The sequence below is a fragment of the Bos javanicus genome, chromosome 22 (assembly GCF_032452875.1).
Source record: "Bos javanicus breed banteng chromosome 22, ARS-OSU_banteng_1.0, whole genome shotgun sequence".
Taxonomy (NCBI): Eukaryota; Metazoa; Chordata; class Mammalia; order Artiodactyla; family Bovidae; genus Bos; species Bos javanicus.
This window is the reverse complement of record NC_083889.1, coordinates 42,534,264-42,549,944: the sequence shown is the minus strand read 5'-3', so window position 1 is coordinate 42,549,944 and position 15,681 is coordinate 42,534,264. Positions and strand designations below refer to the sequence as shown.

Genomic DNA, 15,681 nt, shown 5'->3' with positions numbered 1-15,681 from the left:
GGCTCTTTTGTATCACACCTTTAATGTTGAGTGCTTCAGGATAGAACTCTATTTTAGCCTTTGTATAATAAAAGTGGATGATCATATTTATTTATATTCCAATTGTCTTTTGTAATTCAGTCCACTGTGAAAAAAGTCTTATATAACATTATTAAAAGTTCTCAACAAACACATCTGCAATATTCCAAACATACTTTTGATGGCAGTTCTTAATTTGTAACTGAGATAGAATCAGCAGGAGTTTCTACTTTGGTCCAATGTTTTAGTGACTAAATGTGTGAAATGACAGAACCTTTTAGTTGAACAGCACTAGCAGACAATAGACATGATGTAGATTTATAATCTGTCAACTAAAGAGCACAATTATTTGCACAAATACAGCTAAAGGTATCAGTCATAACATCTTTATAAAAAATAATTTCTTCTTTGATGACAGCAAGATCGACCATTCAAATGTATCTTAAAAGTCTTCACTAACAACTGTCCCTAAGGAGTATTTCTTCTTCTACCTCTTGAATTTAATAGGAAACTATTAAAATAATGCCAAATAAAATGAAAGGAAGATGTGACTGCTTCTAACAGCCAACTAACTTGCAGCATGCTTGGTATGACAAGGACCTGAGCAAATTATTTATGTAGAGTCCCTTGGACTGCAAGGAGATCAAACCAGTCCATCCTAAAGGAAATAAGTCCTGAGTATTCCCAGGGAGGACTGATGCTGAAGCTGAAACTTCCAATACTTTGGCCACCTGATATGAAGAACTGACTCATGGGAATAGACCCTGATGCTAGGAAAGATTGAAGGCAGAAGGAGAAGGGGACGACAGAGGATAAGATGGTTGGATGGCATCATTGACTTGATGGACATGAGTTTGAGAAAGCTCTGGGAGTGGGTGATGGACAGGGAGGCCTGGTGTGCTGCAGTCCATGGGGTGGCAAAGAGTCGGACACGACTGAGAGACTGAACTGAACTGAACTGAAACATCTTTACCTGTAGCTGGCAATGCCTCACAGACAAATCACAGCACAAGTTAAAGGGACGGTATTGGATGGGCAAATATCATCATGTGAATATTTGGGGAAGATAATGAGATTCCTTTACTTGTTTAAGATAAAAATACATTTTCCTTATAAGCTAGACTTCATGCTCTTTAATTGAATAAAGCAAAGATTTTTTTTGTGAAAATTCTTATTTATAACTAAATAGTTATCTGCAAATATTTATCTTTTAGCAAAAGCTGTATGATGTTATTTTAAGGAGACAAAGAGTTTTATAACCTACACTATGTGCCTGTACCAAAGAAGGGCCAAGTTACAGGAACTAACTTTTTCAGAGAGGAAAAAAGCTTCAAAAGAGAATAATAAAGATATGCAGATGCCAACAGCCTAAAAGAATTACTCACATGGAATAAATATTAAATTTGCCTGATAGGTTTAGAGAGTACGTTATGTTGTAACTCATGATATACAGAAATAAAAATGCAAGCAATACATTCAAAATAGAATTCTTCCATTTTTTTCCCAAGAAGTAAACTGACATTTAAAGTTTTTTAAAGGCTTCACAGAAATATAAGTGGCCTCATGTGGAGTAAATATCATTTCTATTGTGAGTATGTAAATGTGTGTGAGAATGTAACTCCAAATTATTAGTCAAGCATGCAGGGGTGACAGGATAACAGTGTGCATGCCATCAAGAAGAAAAATGAAATAGTTTAACTACTGAGTGTTAAAAAAACAACCCTTGAAAGCAACAATACCAGGAAAGCTGAGAGAAAGGGCTAAAATGATCCTTTTAATTTGTTGTTTGTAAATCTGTCCTTGATAGGCTTCAACAGAGTTAAATGAAGAGAAGATCTAGAAGATTCCTAGCTAATTTGAACATAGTAAGTAGTCAGTCTACATAAGTCATGTCCAAATATGGATAATTCTTTGGCTCAAATATTCTTGTCTGGACTGTTACGTAAGACAAATTACCTAGCTTTGTAACTATCTACTTTAGAGTATGTGATACACGACAGGGTTTAGGGAAAAATGACTATATTTCTCCCTAAACAAAAACTGAATTAGAGAAGTAATAAAATATTAATATAAAGCCATCTATTTCAAATTACAAACTGGATATGTATACTTGAAGCCACATTGGGAATAATGGCATAAAAAACAAAATAGTGATGATAATAGTAACATGCCCTTTTTTTTAAAAGATGCTATAATCCTATGAAAGGTTTTAACAGCTTTCCTAGAAAATTCATTTTACATGGTAGTCCTGATTTTACAACTCACCACAAGATATATTTCCATAATGTGTCTTCAAATAAGAAGTACTAATTCCAAATTAATTGAGTATCAGGAAAATTAGTATTATATATCTGCCTAGGTAATAAAATATATAGTAAAGCAAAGATTAAAACGATATGAAAAAATAAAAACTATGCTTTTGAGTCTTTCACATTAATGAAGATCTCAAATGTGAACTGATGATAAGGAACTTAAATTACAAAGACCATTGTCTTAGCACTGAAAGCTTATTTTAATTACTCTTTAGCATCATAAGTGTATTTTTTTCTGTATCATGATAACATGATCTTGCCTATTTTTTTTTTGCTTCTGAATACATCTCATCAGTTCAGTTCAGTTGCTCAGTCGTGTCTCTTTGTGACCCCATGAACCACAGCACGCCAGGCCTCCCTGTCCATCACCAACTCCCGGAGTTCAGTGAGACTCATGTCCATCGAGTCAGTGATGCCATCCAGCCATCTCATCCTCTGTTGTCCCCTTCTCCTCCTGCCCTCAATCCTTCCCAGCATCAGGGTCATTTCAAATGAGTCAGCTCTTCGCACCAGGTGGCCAAAGTACTGGAGTTTCAGCTTCAACATCAGTCCTTCCAATGAACACCCAGGACTGATCTCCTTTAGGATGGACTGGTTGGATCTCCTCACAGTCGAAGGGACTCTTAAGAGTCTTCTCCAACACCACAGTTCAAAAGCAGTAATTCTTTGGCATTCGGCTTTCTTTATAGTCCCAACTCTCACATCCACACACATCCGAAATGCAGTACTTGGATGCAATCTCAAAAATGACAGAATGATCTGTTTGTTTCCAAGGCAAACCATTCAATATCATGGTAATCCAAGTCTATGCCCTGACCAATAATGCTGAAGAAGCTAAACAATTCTATGAATACATCTAATTTCCCTTTAAAAATACTTGAAGTCTAACACCAAATAGTCTTTCAACTACAAGTTGCAAACTTCATAATAAGTAATGTAATTATTACTAATTTGTCCACCATTATCTATAGTATGACATTATATTTTCCTTAGGTACAATAGTGTTACTCTAAGAATACTGCATTCTAAAATAATGCAACTAAGAGTAAGAATGTCTAAATCAACTGATTTTTCTTCAAAGACTATATGTAAATAAACATTTATAATATGTAATCTAATTTTCCATTGACTTATATCATTAATAAATGGAAGACATAATCCTACAGAAAAATAACTTACAAAAATCCCCCAAACAAACCCATTTGATAAAAAAGGGATCAAGCCAATGTGTAGAACTTGTTTAAACATAGCCCAGCACTTTTGTTGGTCATCTGTATTTTAGTTTGTATCTTGTTATTGCCTCTAACAGCAAAGCTTGCATGATATAGAAGGCTTCTGCCCTTTTCTTTGGCTGCCCACTCTTGGTAGGCTCTGACTAAAGGTGGAGCAGGGCAAGTGTTAGCAATGAGATGGTCACACTACAGACTCAAGCCATCTTCTGATGGTCTTGGCACAGGGGTGACCAGAGAGCTATGTCAATCACAGCTTTGAAAATGCATAATAAATTAATTTTCAATTTAATGTAGTTGGTAACAAGTACATGTCTGCATAATAAATGGTGAAGGATGTCAGAAGTTGAGTAGCTAGTAGCAAAAGTGAAGTGAAGTCGCTCAGTTGTGTCTGATTCTTTGAGACCCCATGGACTGTAGCCTGCAACGCTCCTCCGTCCATGGGATTTTCCAGGCAAGAGTACTGGAGTGGGTTGCCATTTCCTTCTCCAGAGGGTCTTCCCAACCCAGGGATTGAACCTGGGTCTCCCCTGCATTGTAGGTAGATGCTTTATCATCTGAGCCACCAGGGAACTAGTAGCAAAAGAAAGCATATAAAGGGAAGATGAATTGAAATATTCAGAACTAGTATTCTTCATTTTCTCCAAAAGCCCTATTGCTTCTTCTCAAGGCTCATCCTTCATTATAGGTGGAGAGGTATCTTCCTAATGTGGTGTTATTTAAAGGGTAGTTTCCACTAATACTTCCCTCAAAGTTTCCATGGAACTGTCACTTCCCATCTGCCATAAAACTGCCACCAACAAGTCATTCTTTTGGCTCGGGTAAGTTGTACACATGGGAAGGGGATGGGCCTGCCCAGTTGGCAAATGGTGTGGCTGCCAGACTAGCCAGGTACTACTGCACGAGAGCTGACAGCTGGGTGGAAGCAGTACAGATGCTCAAAACAAGTGCTCATTTTACAGTTTATAGGTTAATTTTATTCAGGGTGAAAGGGACACATTTTTTCCCAACACATTTAAAATGTACTATTTATTCATTTATGCATAAAGCGGTTTGCAGTAGGTTTATGTTTGGTTTGACGAACAGTTTCATCACACTCAGAAGCAAGAATGTTATAAAAAAGGATTTCCCCATGCACTTTTGCTATAGAAACTCATTAAAAGTTGGAAAAAAATCATAATTACTGTCTTAACGATCTCACCATATTCTCAACTGGTTCTGAAGGTAGGAGTTATGGACTTACGTATTTCCCCTTGTCCAAAGGGGTATTCTTAATCAGATATAGCTGTTAAAAATAAGTTTGTAAGCATACAAACATGTTTTCCTAATTATTTCTATAATTTCTACATATAAATAATTTGTGTAATTTCACTAAGCCATAACTTAACTATAATCTGCTTTTAAAATAATTATTTTTTTCTAGAAAATATCAATGCCTATCAATAGATAACAATACTAAAGAAATTTCACAAATTCATTTTCTATGGAGAAAAGAGGTATAATATATTAAGTTTTAAACAAATGTGTCAAACTCCATTCAGTTTGGTATTTCACAAGGTATTAAAAACTTTTTATGAATTTATTGATATATGAGATACATTTGTATTCTAAATAATTGCAAACAGAAAACCTCCTGTAAGGCAAGTCCCAGCAGTAATCCATGATTCATTATTGCAACTTTAATTGGCACAACTCCTGAAAATTCTGGGACCATATGGAAAATAATGAGTCCTAATAGGTCTAAGGTGAGAAGATGGCAGGGGAGTAAGGAAGGCAGGAAACCCTCAACTCAGAATGCTTAGCATCTGCAACACAATTTCCCCAGAGATCTAGAACAATGTGCTCTCAGTGTTTTACTGGTCATGCTATCATATTACTAAACTGCATATTATTTCTCATTCTGTGAGACAAAGATTAAAATGAAAAAACAAAATCAAACCAAAAACTGGTTTCCATAATTAAAAATGAAATTGGCTGACTGTTAATAAAAAAGGCAACAATTTAGAGTTACCATAACAACCTGAGGCAACTGTTGACTGACACTGCAATCTGCTGCATTTTTATAAATAGCAGTTGATTTTCCCTCTTTCAACTAGTTTTAGTGTTTAGTTGAAGCTAATAGAACAACTGTACTTTACAACTATTTCCCTCATCAGGCAATGTACCTCTTCGTTGCTGTCAGCACCGTAAAAATCTTCCTCTGTTTCGGTGTCACTCCTTGTCACACTGGTATCTTCTTTTAGATCCAAAGTAAACGGGAACCCTTCTGGGGACATACTCTGAGTCTTTCCATGAGGTGCCGATCGTGGTCTGGATGAAAAAGTGAAAACACCCTTTGGAACAATCTGGGTTTCCTCTGTCTGTTGATCCTGTTCACTTTCCTTGCTGGCTTCTAGCCACAGGCATGAAGTATGGCAGGAGTCTTCATCCAAAAGTAGAGACTGCGGGGTAGAGGCCAAATAGGGGATGTGATCGCCATTTTCGGGAAATACCCACTCATCTGACAATTGCAAAAGATGACAGAAGTTAGAGCAGTATTCCATAAGTGTTATATTAGGCAGGTAGTTAGAGTAACACGTCTTGTTCCTGAAACAGGTTTATCAAATAATGCAAAAGCCAAGGAAGGTAATTTATCCCCCATCTTGTAACCTGCTAAACTTTTAACCCACAGTTAGTGCTCAGAGCTGTGGGCGACTCATTTGTACTTACTTCCACTCCATCTGAGTTGAAACACTGGCCAGGAAATTTGGAAGTCTGAAATAATTATCACCTATCTTGCAGCAAGTTCTTTATAGCACAGTCTCATTAATTTGATAATCCAGAGGGGGGGAATCTTCCAAATTTAAAAGGGTTTGAGTTAGGAATTTCTTTTAACTTCAGGAGGACAGAGTACTTAAGCTCTTTAAATAAAATGTCTGGGCCTTGTTCAGATTACAAAACTGCAGGAGGAGAAAAAAAACAAACTACAAAAAGCTGACAGTCTTTCCCTCTCCATTCTACTGATTGGAATAAGACAATTCATAAATTAAACTGAGAAGACCTGTCAAGTAATAGTAAGTCCACAGAAATATTTGTTAGTGTGACTGGTGAATTCTGCTGCTGAAAAGGACCTTTGGATTTAATTTTAATTATAGGAGAGAGTGTTTTGATATGAAAATCTTTTCTGCACATTTTTGTTTTCTTTAAAAATACTATATACCACCACTAAGATATATTGTTATCAAAACTTTAAAAAAATTAGTCTTTTACTCAATATTGGGATAGATCTTATAATTTTATGACCACAAAAAACTTGAAAAAAATTTTCTATAAAAAGCATTATTAAAAGCAGGATTACTTTCTTCTTTAGAATGACATCAGGAAAAGTTGAGCATTTTCTCAACTGAATCTGATTTTTTTTTAATTTTTTGCTACACTTATTTATTTTTTTTGGTCAAAATCTTACAAGAATTTATGTTCTGCAGAACCACAATGCAAACATGGTAATTTTACTCCTGATTCTTGAATCATATTATGTTCATATCATAAGAAGAATATCCAAGAGCTAAGACTGGCTAACTTGAAACTTCAAAGCTGATACTAAAAAATCAAAAGCAACAAACAAACAAAAAGGCCTTTAATAAAAATTAAATTGACGGCACACATAAAACTGTATTCTTCTCAAGTGAATTCATCTGTTTCTTAACTTATGACTATGATTATATAACATAACTTGCCTATAAAAGAGCTGTAAATACGCATTTCTTAGATAAAACCTATTAAGGACGAGACTTCCCCATTTTCTATAGGTAAATGGACAATAGCAGGTTGAATCTACTTCATCCGACCACGTTCACAGCAAATGCGAAGAGTCTTGAGTCAAAGTGGCTGTGAGTGATGGTCGTTCAGTCATGTCCAACTCAGCGACCCCACGGACTATAGCCCGCCAGGCTCCTCTGTCTTTGGAATTCTCAGGCAAGAAAACTGCAGAAGGTTGCCATTTCCTTCTTTGGTGGATGAAATTAATATATTCACTGGCTTGTTCTCTTCTGGACAGCAAACTCTTTGCCTGGTGCTAAGTGCCTAGCAGGTGCTTTGTAAACATGGTAAATGCTTTAGTAAATGTTGAGTAAGATTACAAAAACCAATGTGTTTTGTTATGTACAGGAGTATGTAAAGAAAATGGGAGGAAAAGATCTTGGGAGTCTACATTAGATAATTAAACAACTTGTATGACCTAGCACCAAACATATTATTAACTGTCAAAAAAGTCAAAGTAAAAGAAGTATTTTCACACTAAAAGAACTCTAATTATCTCACTACCACATGCTTTTTTGGAATTTGCAGTTTTACCTCAAGTATTTCCATATCAATTGTAATGAATAATTTGGTATGTTTTCTTAGGAAAATATGTAAATTACTGTGTAATCACAATATTGCAGCAAACAAGATAAATGCAAGAATGATCACCTAAACATCTAATTAGTTTTTCTACACAGTCAGATTTATGCTAGACACACTAATTGCGCCTAACATTTTAATGAAGGTTTCAACACTGCATAAATAAGACTGACAAACTACAAACAATTTTCATTTATTTTCTTTTTTCCCTAGCTTAAAAACAATTTGCTTTTGTAAAAGTACCACACACCTGCTAGGCAAGATATGTTGATGGGCTCAATGCACTATACTCCAATATCTCCATTATAAAGAGGACTGGAGAATTGCAACAATAGATAATCTTTGGGGAGGGTGACTATGTCATAGATAATCTTTCGGGAGGGTGACGATGTCATGTGAAAACTTTACAGAGTTTTAAACTTTTATTCTGAACAGGGTAATTTGTGCATTAAAATTTGAAAATAAAAATACTCTTTCATCCATTAAAGTCTGATGTAAAACTGAGTTAAAAAGAGATTTTAAAAAATGATAGATTTTAGGAAATGTCTGTATCATGACTTTTCAAAATGCCCAGGCTTGAAATATTTAACATATTCATATGTTATTAACTATTAGCAATTATGGTATAATAAAGATGCTAACCTGCTTGATCAGGAGACTGGGGTACTGGAGAGCTGGGGTTCATTGTCTTTGCTCTTTGCTGGGACATAGCGGTGAGGACAGTTGCTGCTTTATGCTCATCATTCCTGTTATTGTCTGAAGAATTGCCTTTAATGGAATAAATATTTTCTTCTATATTACTTCTTTTTACATACATAAATTAATTTTTGAAAATGGCATTTGGTATACTTTTCTATATGATTATTAAAAAGAAAGTTTGATGTGACAATATAGATTATATGCATTTTTTTTCCAGTAGAATATTTTGAGATGAACTCAGTTGCATTTTTTGTAGAGGTTCATCTTAAAATTCCTTGATATTTGCATGGGGACATTTTAAATTTAAGTTTTATGATATGTGATAAAAGGAATTCCAAAACCCATATAATTTTTTAAAGGTCCTATATTTTTTCCTTAGGTTCCATGTAAAATGGAGTGTGTTTTTTCTAAATGACAATTCTTATTGAACTCAACTCTTTTAAACAAAGCTTGTTCCTTTAGCATCTTAAGAAAAATGGATACAGGCATTGCAGAAGTAATTTTTCTACCTACTATTTTACAAAAATAATATGAAACCTAGCAAGCAGAATTTTGGCCTCCCCAAGAAAGCTACACTTTCGAGAAATTATGCTAACAGATGTATATATCATAGATTCTGGGCTTGATTCAGGATAGACTAATGCATGTGTATACAAATTTGTACACACCCGACTCAAATCTAGTATTTTAAGAAATAACAATTAATAGAATAGTTGACTATATCTCTCTAATGCTTTACTGGTTGCAAAGAGTTAAAATTTTAATCTACATTATAATAGACGTCAAGAAGTCCAAAAGGAGAGACAGCAAATATAACAACAATCTAAAATGGGCCCAATTTAAAAAGAAGAGAGATAAGCGAAACATGAAAAATTGTGAGTTAAGTTCAATTTTAGTAAAGTCTGCAGGCAGGAATCTCCATCAAATTTGGGCCGTTTTTAAAAATCAATAATTTAAGCTTATTCAGCCTTTGAGAGTACAAGTAGGAAGTCCTTTACTTTTGTGGCACTGTCTATTTAATCCAACAAATCTCTGTTAGGGCTCTAGAGCAATTCTTTTGTAGAAAATTTGATTTCCATAATCCTTGTAGGACAGACATTTATATTTTAAATGAATTGGTTCATAATCCTTTGAAATTTACAACCTGCAGAGAGAGATTCCATTGCTCTGAATAATATACAGATATAAGATAGTATTGAATTAGTGCCATACCGCTGGGTGTCTCTGTCCTTTCTCTGCTGGTGCTTTTTAACCGTAATCTTCTCCTGTTATTATTCTTATCGGCTGATGGTTCTTGAGGGGGATGTGGATGCATAATATGCAGACTGGCTGGTACATTTTCATATCAAAGAACAAAAAGCCAGAACAGAAAGCACTATATAGTTTGAAATAAAACTCTAAATGTAATTATAGCCATAATGAGAATGTTCATGTATCATTTTGACAAAATGTAAAGCTGTACAAAAAACACAACTTATTTCTTTATAGGAACTAGATATTTATTTCTATTCCCTATATTAGAACTGTATCAGGTTTTCAAAACTACTATTGTATTTTATTCATGTAATGTAACCATATAGAGAACTAGAAATAATTCAGATTAATGCTAATCATGCAACACGCTATATTAGAAAACATAAAAAAATAAAATCTATGGCCAATGCAGAGAAATTATTTTTTTCCTTTAAAAGAGTGTGGCCAGCTGTCATTCAAGAAGCACTTAGAGGGTAATTTCCAAAAGAACCCTGGAGAAGTGAGATCAATCTTGAAGAATTTTAAATTTCTGTAATAATAATAATAATACTCTTAGAAGCAGCATTTGATATTTACTGAACACTTACATTCTTGGCACAATACAATGTGCTTGAGGACTGACTGACCTCACTGAATCCTCAAATTGACACTTTAAGGCAGCTGTTATTACTACTAGTGATAGTAGGTACTGTATCCTTACTGATGAAGAAACTGAGGCTCATAGTTTTTAAGAAATTGATCAAGGTCTCACAGACAGTGATAAAACTGGGACTGAATATCTGTTATTAATTCCCTCATCTGAGTTTTATATTCCAATGGAGATACAGTCTCTAACAGTGATCATTAATTTCTAAATCAAATGAACCCAAATGTCTCTCCCCTTTTCAATGCTGATAAAAGTCAGACCAGGAAATGTGGACAAACTGACAGGGAGTGGTAAGCCTTGGGTTCTGATTTCCATTCTTTCCAATAACTACCAATTGGAAACAAATTGCAAATCACTTAGTCTGTTAGCCCTGAACTCTCAATCTTATATAACTTGGGGTAAAAGTCTTTTCTTTACTAACGGGCCTATTTTTTGTAACAGGGAGGGAAAATAAAGAGCACTTTACAAATGGAAGATTAATTAAAAGACAAAACTAAGAAAACTTAAAATGCACATGGGGTTTGCAAAACATAGCAATAATTGGATACTACATTTTATCACTAGCCATCAGAAAGTAAAAACATGGGGTACTATAGCAATGTAAAATAACAATAAATAGAATGATAGGTTCCAGAAAATTATATATATATATATATAAAAGCACACTATTCTAGACATATTTCAATATCTACCATCATTTTCATTTTTAAATGATAATTCTTGAACTTAAGATCTAATCAAGAATATAACTATGACTTTCTTATTAACATTTCTCACTGTTTTCACTAACTATCAATTTTTATGCAGAATTCTTACCAAGAACAGGTGCAGTTTGCTTTATTTGGCCAATATTTTCTTTATCTCCTTGTGCCTCAGACTCAGATAACAGCAAGGCTGACATTTCTGCACCGTTAACACACTTCTCTACTGTAGACTGCTGGTGTAATCGGTTTCTTTTGGACCCAACAGATCTTACTGTCTATAAGGAAAAAAGAATTAATTTATATTTTAAAATATAGGAACTGCATTTATTTCTTGTAGAATCTACATAGAAGAAATAATAGTTGGACAAATAAAGTAAGGTTCAAAAAAAAAAAAAACAAAGGGAATGAGAACATTAAAAAGTTGGAGAGGGAAATTATGGTAGAAAATTAGAAAGAAATGGAAGGATAAATATGATGTCACATAAAACAGAAGACAAGCAAATCTTATAGAAATATAAATTAAAATGTGCTTATTTGCCACACTCCATCTTTAGTAGGTAGGAGTTGAAATGAAAACCACTGTGTATGTCAGATACTCAGAGGAAACTAAAAATAAAAACATAACATTTGAGAATCTGTTCATTGTAAGGTATCTGGTGATGATCCAACTCCTTTTTGAAGGAGACCACAAAATGTGCTCACATATATTTGTCTTTAAGTTTTGTGAACATATTTAATGAAAAGAATACTCAAAATTGTTAACTGTGTTGACATGACAGAAAGAATACAGTTTTGGGGTCTTCTAAAATCCAGAATTTCTGTTCCAAATTTATTCAAGACTTATGCTTTTGGCATGTAGTCTCTCTCCCTTCTGTTCCCCCTCTGAATGGGAGAAAACCCTTCCCCTCCCATACCACCTATGCTTAGGAAAGCTCTTCAAACCTTGCTCCTACCTCATTGGATAGCCTCATGTTATTTCTTCTGCCAGAGAGTGGAGGTGGTCCAAGAACTTTGGATCCAAAGGCAATATGACAAACATCTTGATGTTTACTGTTCCGCATGCTAACTGTTCCTCTGTTAATGAACTGATCTGTTTTGTAAAAGGAAGGTAATAATAGTCCATTAATGGGCGTAATGGCAAACACTATGTTGCAGTATTTCTGAAAGTACAATCGAGGGGACACATGATCTGAATCCTCCCCTGCTTTAACCTACCCACCTTCCCAGGGCACTTACAAAAGCACAGATACTGAGGTTCAACATCAGATCTATCAGATATGCATTCAAGAATTAGAATTTTGTTGGGGAGTCAAGAAATCTATAATCTTCACAGGTTCCCCCAAGTGGTCTTTGCGCTAAGTATCTTTTGAGAACCTCTACCACAAATGTTTTTCCTCATAAAAAAAAGAGAAAAAAAAAAAAAAAAAAAGAAAAGGAAGCTACTGAAAAATATATTGTTTTTTTTCTCTTTAAGGAAATAATTAAAACTAACTCAACTGAACAAGTATTTCAGCACTCAGGCATTTCCTAGAAGTTGTCAGTGACACAAAATGGATAATACACACTGCTTGCCCTCAGAGAGTCTGAAGGGAAGTGATAGCATAGGTAAACAGGGAGCTACAACATAAGGAAGACCAGTGAGAATCAAGAGGAAGTGACTTCTTGAATAAATCCTGAATGAATAGTAAGATCTCAAGAATAAGAGATATATAGGCTAGTGGCTCAGATGGTAAAGAATCTGCCTGTAATGCAGGACACGCAGGTTCGATCCCTGGGTCGAGAAGATCCCCTGGAGAATGGTATGGCAACCCACTCCAGTGTTCTTTCCTGGAGAATCCCATGGACAGACCAGTCTGGCAGGCTACAGGTTATAGGGTGGCAAAAAGTCAGACACGACTGAAACACCTTACCACCACGTGTCCAAGGCAGAAGAAAAGTAACTGAATACAGGCATGAAAGAATAAAAGAGTAAGGTATGTTTGGGGGATAATGAAACCACCAGCCTAGCTGCAAGAATAGGGTTGGGTCACAACGAAAAGGGCCTTAAAATTATAACAGCCTATTCTAAAACTGGTAGGCAATCACAGAATAGGTAGGAAATCACTGAAGGTTTTTGATTCAGGGAATCATCTCCACTGAAATGCTGGAGAGGGTGTGGAGAAAAGCGACCCTTTCTACACTGCTGGTGGGAATGTAAATTGGTACAGCCACTATGGAGAACAGTATGTGCTGTGCATAGTAGCTCAGTTGTGTCCAACTCTGCAACCCCATGGACTGTAGCCCGCCAAGCTCCTCTGTCCATGGGGATTCTCCAGGCAAGAATACTGGAGTGGGTTGCCGTGCCCTCCTCAAGGGGATCTTCCCAACCCAGGGATCGAACCCAGGTCTCCCACATTGCAGGCAGATTCTTTACCATCTGAGTCACCAGGGAAGCCCATAGAGAACAATATGGAGGGTCCTTAAAATACTAAAAATTGAACTACCATATGATCTAGCAATCTTACTCCTGGACATATACCCAGAGAAAACCATAATTCTAAAAGATATATGCATGCCAATGTTCGCTGCAGCACTTTACAATAGCCAGGACATGGAAGCAATCTAAATGTTCATCAGAACTGATAAAGATGTGGTACATATACCCAATGAAATGTTAATCGGCCATAACAAGTAACAAAATCTCGCCACTGGAAGAGACGTGGATGGACCCAGAGTGTCATACATAGTGAAGTAAGTCAGAAAGAGAAAAACAAATACCATATAATATTACTTATGTGTGGAATATAGAAAAATGTACAGATGAACTTCTCTGCAAAGCAGAAATAGAGACACAGATGTAGAGAACAAAGGTAAGGATACCAAGGGTGGGGGGGATGGGATGAATTGGGAGATTGGGATTGACATATACACACTACTATGCATAAAATTGATAGCTAATGAGAACCTAGTGTATAGCACAGGGAACTCTTCTCAGTATTCTGCAGTGACCTAAATGAGAAGGAAATCTGAAAAAAGAGGGGATGTGGGCATATAGCTAATTCAGTTCTTCGTACAGCAGAAACTAACACGACATTGTAAAGCAACTATACTCCAATAAAAATTAATTTTAAAAAAGCTTTTAGTCCAACATAAGGAACATCTTTCTTTAATTAAAGCATGTCTAGTTGTGGTGGTGGTGAATTTTCTGTCATTTTGAAGGTGTTTGAACAGAAGCGTGGAAAGCTATTTTGGATATTATAAGGCAGATTCTCTAATTTCTATTTATAGCCTAGTCCTCTCTTCTGAGAGTCACTTGTTCTATCCAGTGGCCTTCTTCATCAGCTTCTCCTCAATGTATCAGAGACACCTAAAACCAAAAATCTGGTCTAATGAATGGCATCATAAACAATTCAGGTTGAAATGTCAGAATCTTGACATGAACCTTGATCCAAGAGACCATCACCCCTCTCCATCATTTGGATGATCATTTGGATGATCACAAAGCCGCTCAACTCATCTACCAAGTTCACTCTGGCTCCCTGTCCCATGGTCTCTCCAAAACGTAGCCAAAATGGTCTTATATAAACATCTGATTGAATTATTCCTCTTTGTCACTTAAAACTTTTCAATGGCTTCCCTGCCAATCTTAGGATTAAGAAGGAAGTCCTTAACATTGCCTGCAATAACTTGCATGTTCCAGTTTCAGTTCAGCCTTAACACCTCCCATCTTCTGCTCTGGCCTCTCAGTTCTTCCTACATATTAGAGCATTCATACATGCTGTTGCCCATGGCAGGAAGGATCTTCCTTCCCCTCTTGGCCCTTATGTTTCAGATCATGTATCACTTTCTCAGACTAGTCTTCCCATACTCCTCTGATTAGGGTACCCAAATTAAGTACTCCCATAAGCTTTCCCTCACAGAACTTGTCAGACTTGTGCTTTCACATGTGTTTATGGAATTCTCCAATGATGTATATTTCAGTAGATATAAACTCAGCGGTCTGCTTTGTCATCCCTGATTTGCTAGCCTACTGCTTGACACAGAGCAACAGACCTTTGCTGAGCAAACCAAATGAATCATAAAGTATAAGGGGTCAGAACGCAAGTTGGATTAAATGACTGAATATTTCTAACTACTGTTGAAACTTATTTTTAAGAAAAAAATCTACCTAAGAGTTTTATGTGTGAATTGAGGAGGACGACTAGACTGAACAACTGCCAAGGTATGGGGGATGAAAAAGAAGGGTCAACAATGACCAAGACATTGATACTTACAAGAACTGTGTGGCTTTCAACAGCTGCAGTGCTATGGCACCAGAATCAGATGCCTAACTCAGCTTACATGTGAGATTTCCTAGTGTTAGCAAATGGACTTGGCTATGTGTGCAACTGCATCTTTTTCAGTCATTTACAAACAACCATTTGGAGTCAATAAAAATATTGCTAGTTTCTTAGGATCAG

General features: G+C 35.8%; 1 protein-coding gene across 7 annotated transcripts in view; it reads right to left on the bottom strand.

The window, feature by feature from the left end:
- The window catches only part of CFAP20DC (CFAP20 domain containing), a 268,693-nt gene that overhangs the window by 97,520 nt on the left and 155,492 nt on the right, over positions 1-15,681 (bottom strand). For 6 of the 7 annotated variants that reach the window (XM_061396524.1, XM_061396526.1, XM_061396523.1 and 3 more), the window contains 5 exons: positions 12,196-12,332; positions 11,355-11,517; positions 9,851-9,967; positions 8,582-8,707; positions 5,725-6,059 (listed from right to left, as the gene is read on the bottom strand). In XM_061396524.1, the coding sequence (XP_061252508.1) occupies positions 5,725-6,059; positions 8,582-8,707; positions 9,851-9,967; positions 11,355-11,517; positions 12,196-12,332 (878 nt within the window). The remainder of the gene's footprint in view (positions 1-5,724; positions 6,060-8,581; positions 8,708-9,850; positions 9,968-11,354; positions 11,518-12,195; positions 12,333-15,681) is intronic. The other variant, XM_061396525.1, reaches the window with a different exon arrangement.